The sequence below is a fragment of the Apis dorsata genome, unplaced genomic scaffold (assembly GCF_000469605.1).
Source record: "Apis dorsata unplaced genomic scaffold, Apis dorsata 1.3 scaffold_344, whole genome shotgun sequence".
In the NCBI taxonomy this organism is placed as follows: domain Eukaryota; kingdom Metazoa; phylum Arthropoda; class Insecta; order Hymenoptera; family Apidae; genus Apis; species Apis dorsata.
Genome location: NW_006263611.1, coordinates 123,053 through 129,563, shown reverse-complemented (window position 1 = coordinate 129,563; position 6,511 = coordinate 123,053). Strand labels below are relative to the sequence as shown.

Sequence of the window (6,511 nt, the reverse complement as noted above, 5' to 3'; positions counted from 1 at the left end):
TTTTTTTTTTTTTTTTTTTTTTTTTTTTGCAGTTTCGTAGCAACGTCAGTGATTTAGTGATCCCAATCGTGATAGTCTTAGAGCTAGATGTCCAAATCACGTGAACTCCCGACGTGTTTGTCTGATCACGACACCAAATTACGTGTCGGGTGTGTACGTTGATGTTAGTGTCAGCAATGCTAGTACAGCATCTCATCCTATTCGTGAATCGTCCAAACAGCCCAGCTTCTGAGAAACCAAATCATTTTCCCTTTGTTACCAAAACACAAACCCTTTCTCTCTTTCTCTCGCGCATCGAGAGAAATTGTATAATGCGTGGAAAATAAATAGGTTAATTTAATAAGGGGGGCGAAGTTAAAGAAAAGGAATTAATTCGTTCGAGGAGCGATATATATACGATACAACGAAATCTTTCGAAAAAAACGATACAAACAAATTAGTAAAGGAGAGTTTGATTCATAGGAGAATAGAAAGCTGCGACCAGGCGAGGTGGTGGACGAGCGTAAGGTGAGGAAATGGAGAGAAAAAAAAAAAAAAAAAAAAGCGAATGCCTCGTCTGCAACCTTACTACTCGACTACCAATGCACTTATTTTTTTTTTCATTTTATTTTTCACTTTCACATTTGTTCTTTTTCTTTTTCTCGCACGTTATTTCTTTTATCTTGTATCACACAATTATTATTACGATACGCGTACTTATCGAACGAACATCGAACGAAGAGCGAAATTAAAATTAAAATTATTCTCTTCGCGATCATGATCTCTTCGTTCTCTGTCTGCCTGCTCACTTCGATTACTTTTCACTTTTTAGCACATTGGCACAATATTCACATTCATCTTCTTCGATCATCTCGCGCTCGATGAAGCGGGAAAAAATTTCGCTTCCTATTTATTTTTAATAAATTTCGAATGAAGAACGTTCCGACGAAGATCGAGCGCGAGATCGTCGGATTATTCCGAAGCGGAGGTTCCATCGATTCAAGAAAACCTCGGCTCCTCTTTTTTTTTTTATGAATTAATAATATATTATTGACTATGGATATATGCACAATTGCACCATTGCACCAACGCACCACTGCACCTGGCACGGATCTGTTGCAACCGATTCTCTCTCTCTTTGATCACTTTATATATTCCACGATCGCTAATTAATGCCGTTAATAAGATAATATAATTAATATATATATATAACATCGAACAAATCGCGAAGAACAACGACGAGGGAAAAAAAAAAAAAAAAAATCCGAGACGTGTCTGGCGCGATACGGATTCTCTTCTCCATCTTAAATCTTAAATCATTGATGTATAAGGTTTCGTATTCGCCTCTAACATGCATTACGGCTCATAGATTACATTTTGGCAAAAGGATTGTTCCGAAAGGACAGACGCATCGGCGTTAACAAATGCCTAGACCAGAGACAAACATCTACTACCAACTACTTTCCAACATTATCAATCTATGTATTCGTATGTACGTATACTATACGTATATACGTATATATCGTTTACACGGTAAGTGAGAATACGTTTTCCACGATCCGAACACTTGTTATTTTCTGCCAACGGTCGGATAAAACTATCAATTTGCCGGACGCGAAGGACGACTTTGACTTATGCTATTGTACATTTAATACTTTGCCGTCTATTAATCAAACGCGGCCATTCGATCGTTTATTTCTAGCCGAATCGCGCGGACACGTCACGGATTTTCAGATCGAATTATCAACTCGAGAGAAATTCGATCGTTCTATTCCTAATTCCTCTAAATTCTTTCCAAATAAACGAAATCACGCGTCGCCACGAGTGAGCAACTACACGTATTTGTGTTTTACACTCGAAATACGAAACTTGGTATGCCCTCTGATTTGAACGGCGCTTGCGCAAAAACGAACGAACGAACGAACGAACGAACGAACGAACAAAGAGGAATGAATTTATCAGCGAAGCGGTCGGTAAAAATTTATTTTCTTTTTTTATTTACTTTCCCTGCACTATATATCTCCATCTTTTCTCCTCCTAAAAATTTTTTCTCTCTCTTTCTCTCTTTTTCTCCTTGCGTTTTTAAATGTGTATAATTTAGAAAAAAATATCTTGCATACGCGTTGTAAGATACGGTCTATCACGTTAAAAGCAAAGGGTACCAGAAGATTTCGCGATCGAAGATTATCTGAAAAACTCTAAAAGAATGCTGACATTTCGTCTCTATAATTTTTTGCAGTTGGGAAAATTACGCCCCGGCGAGGTGTTAGACACTAAGGTGAGATTTGTGTTCGCTATAACACAAAGCTTACCTGCCCGAACACCATTTACCTGCGAAATTTTTTATACTCTCTATATATATGTTTCTCACTTCATCGACCTCGATTTTTGCTCCTACTACTTTTACATTTTTTTTTTCTTTCTCCGTTTTTCTATTTCTATTTTTTATATACCTGACCCAACCACGAAGAATTTTTTAATCGAATTCCCAATTGAAGCTATATTATATATAAATACACATATATATAAAAAAAAAAAGCAATTTAACAGCGATCAACTAAAACCAGCCGAATGTTGTATTCCCAGACGCAGGAAATGCAGAAAATGCCGCATACCACCATGGAAAGCCGATATAATATTCATTTTGCGACTACGCAATCTTTTTTTAGTTATATTTTTTCAAGCTGTCGCCGCTACTGCCCATTCCCTGCTATCTCTACCATCGAGGCCTGTTTCTACGTGTTCGAGAGAGTACACTGGCAATCAGATGTAAATCCGTAAATTCTTTCCGATAAAAATCCCCCTTATAGAGATATCTCGAATCCCTTCTCGAAAAAAAATCTTCCTCGTCGATTTTTCATTTTATTTTCTTTTCTTTTGTTTTTTTTTTCTTTTCCATTTTTCCACGCACAACGTGCAGAATAAATGTGGCCGCCCTGGTGAACTGCAGGGGAAAGAGGTTAGCGTTATATTCATTATCTTTCGAATTGCAGTTGCGTTATCTCGAATATTTATTTCTATTTCTTTTCTTTTCTTTTCAATTCTACGTGTTGCAATGTTTATATATTTACGCGTCTGTAAATATTTTGCAAAAAACAGCTCAATAGGCTTCCGGGCGTTTTCGTTTTTGATGAACGAACGACGAATTTTTTACACCATTTTCCACTGATAATTGTCGATCGAATATATTCATTTTGCGATTGAAACGTCCCGCAGCTATGTATATTACCAACATATGTTTGCTTGATTCGAGCGAATACTTATTTATTTGTATTGAAAACAGTAGAAATTAGATAATGGTGGTAAGAAATATTTACGTGTTTTTTAATAGATGTTTGAATTTTGACCAAATATATATTTCTTTTTTCTTCTATTATTTTTCGTGTCTCGTGAATAACCTTCAAATGTTCTGTGTTTATCGTGTCAAGTCAAACGGACCGCAGTATAAGAGATGGCTTGGTCAGATATCTCTGTACTGAATTCTATTATATACGAAATTTGAAACATTATAATAACACTGGCAGGTCTATTTGAAACATGATACATATATGTGAAACTCGAATTTGTTATTTGTTTTGAATGTTAATTTGTCGCGAATGAAAATAATTGGTACGTGTTGATCAATAATCGTTCTCATATCGTTACACATTTCTAATAATCGAATTTTTATATGATAATCATATTCAATTCATATTTGTTTATTAATTTGTTTATTTACTTAATTATGTATTATCTATGTACACTTCGATATCTCTTTGTAAATAATCCACACTGCGATAATCGAATCGCGATTTTCTTTCCTTCTTTTCTCAATTTTTTATAAATTGTCAACTGTGTCTCTCTCTCACTCTCACTCTCTTTTCTTCACTATCCTTGTTCTCCTATACATATATATGTTTATTAACCATGCCTTATGTATCGCAATTGTATCTAACAGCGATGATGTGACGATGATCGAGAAGTTTCATGAACGTCACAAAAGTATTATACCTTTTATTATATCGCATCGAGTACCCTTCGAATGGACAAGCGACTTTTGTGACTAAACGAATCTACTTATAATCCCGTTCAAACGACTCTATTTTTTTTTATTTGCACGTATCGTCGTTACGCGATTCTAAACGCATTGTAAACGCATCGATCGATAATTCAAAACGAAGCTTGCTTACTCGCTTTGTGGTCACTGTTGGAAAGAAGTTTTGCGGGATGGTATGGGAGCGTCAAGAGGGGCAAGAGGAAGGTCCTTCGCTAGGACCGCCTATCCCCCCACTTCAGACGCTTTGTTGACAATTTTAACACCACACATTACATAGCAGTAGAAGAACCAATATTTGAATATTCAAAATCGTAAAAATTATTTTATAAAGTTACATTTAAGATTGGAAGTTAAAATATTTTCGAAAATATTAATTATTTTAATATAATATTAATATATCTTTAGTATATCTAGCTTATATAATTATTATCTTAACTATTCGAATACGAAATTACATTTATAAATTAAATTATCGTTACAAATCATAATTAGCTTATATATATGAAATAATACATGAGAAATAAAAAAATTTTTATATTTTATCAATAGAATTCTCTAGATTTTATGCCTACACTAATCGAGGTTTAGATAAAGATCGTCGTTTGGATTAGTTATGTGACATAGTAGAAACTTTCTTTTCACGAGACTTCTTTCCAGCAGTGAACAATATTTACTTACTTGATTCGTCGAAAATTTGCGAAGGAAGATGCATCGATCGACGCGGTGCACAATACCCTCCTTTAAATTTTTATGCGTATTTATCGTTTCGTAGCGAAGCTCTTTTCACGACACGAACTTCGTAAACTTTTCAGATTTACTCTTGTAGCGTTAAGTTTAACCTTGTGACTGATCAATTGGCGAAAATTAAGCGTCGAATTCGTGAGAATTCGAATCAACCCTCTCTCTTTCTCTGTCCACGTAACTCGCACAACCTTTACTTACGAGTTATCCCATATTGTATACCCTTTTTCTCGCTACATCGAATCATCCACTATTCTGATTCTCTTCGTATCAGAGAAGCGAATCAGAATTCAAATTACCAAACTTTTGCTGCGATAATTTATTATTTTATTTTTCTCCTTATCTGAAAAATAAAAAAAGACAAGCAAAAGTCTTGGTATCTCGTTTCCTCGATTTAGTTGCATTAACATTGTGAATAACTATGAACGATCTTAATGCTTCGTGCTAACCATCGTAGATTAACGATGTGACTAAACAGTTTGTAATTTAAAAGCATGATTAATCATTCACGGCACCACGGCACATAGCATACGGCATGAGATGCACCGAATATCGAATCGAGTCGTAACTTTCGCCCTATTCATCGAATTATATATTGGAATAATTATTCAATCGAGGAAATCGACGACGCAGGTAAGAGTGGGCGAAAGTCGCGCGCTTGATTCGTTGCTGCTTGTTTGCTTTTTTCCGAAAGCTTTCGATGCTTGAAATGAAAAAAAAAATTAAAAAAAAAAAAATAATAATAAAAAAGATAAACGATGGAAAAATCGCTTTATCGATTGATGAATACGATCGATTGATACAGCGTCGTCGTCCGAGCACGGACGTCCGAAGACCCAGCGTGGCGGACCTCGAGAATAAGATCAATCAGCCGAGCACACCTCTTCGAGATGTCGGACCACCGGGACCACCTCAAATCATCGATGTCCAGGAATCGTATTCCGCGGTGGAAGGTACGTTATCTAACTTATCGACCGATCGAATTATCGACATAACCAACGACCACGTTTCTTTTAAACCATAGTTTTACCCGTTGAAAAAGTAACTGGTTAAAAATTTCGAACAAAGTTTACTTTAAGTAATTACTTATTAAAATGCTTGAATAATATTTATTCGTAGCTGCTATAATCGTTCCGTTTTTCACATAACCTCACCACTATAATTATTTGCGATTATTATTACGTTTTAAACGATAAATTATCGAAATAATTTTATTCGTATTAAATTTTCCCCATCACTGCCTTAGACTCGACGGCGTACCTCACGGTTGGAGTTGAGGGTACGCCAGCGCCTACCTTCAAATTCTACAAAGGAATCACCGAGATCATCGAAGGTGGCCGATTCAAGTTCCTTACGGACACAGAGACCAATACGATCACCCTCTGCATGAGGAAGACGAAGCCCAACGACGAGGGCACGTACAAGATCGTCGTGAGCAATATCCATGGCGAGGATTCCGCCGAGATGCAGCTTTACGTTTCCGGTATGGACCTCCCCCCTCCTCTCCCCACTCTCTTCATCCCGACTCGATTTTTATTATCGTTTATTCGACGTATTTCGCCAGACGCCAGTGGTATGGACTTCCGTGCTATGTTGAAAAAGAGAAGGTATCAAAAATGGGCAAGAGAGGAGCAAGAACAAGAAAAGGTAGATTTGAAGGAAGTGGAGAAACCGATGCCAGCTTTGAAAAAAGTGGAAAAGGTACGTGTATATTTATCATATGCTTCTTCGTTATTCGATTCATGATCACGCGGT

At 36.4% G+C, this 6,511-nt stretch overlaps 1 protein-coding gene and 1 long non-coding RNA gene across 2 annotated transcripts in view; one reads left to right on the top strand and one right to left on the bottom strand.

Moving 5' to 3' along the window:
• The window catches only part of LOC102673865 (twitchin), a 74,242-nt gene that overhangs the window by 28,252 nt on the left and 39,479 nt on the right, over positions 1-6,511 (top strand). The window contains 4 exon segments of the mRNA XM_031511717.1: positions 463-507; positions 5,562-5,709; positions 6,003-6,239; positions 6,321-6,457. Coding sequence (XP_031367577.1) covers positions 463-507; positions 5,562-5,709; positions 6,003-6,239; positions 6,321-6,457 — 567 coding nt within the window.
• On the bottom strand, positions 608-4,171 carry LOC116185948. The gene is made up of 2 exons (XR_004150846.1): positions 3,970-4,171; positions 608-3,860 (listed from the first exon to the last, which is right to left on the bottom strand). It is a non-coding gene; the product is annotated as an uncharacterized LOC116185948 (long non-coding RNA).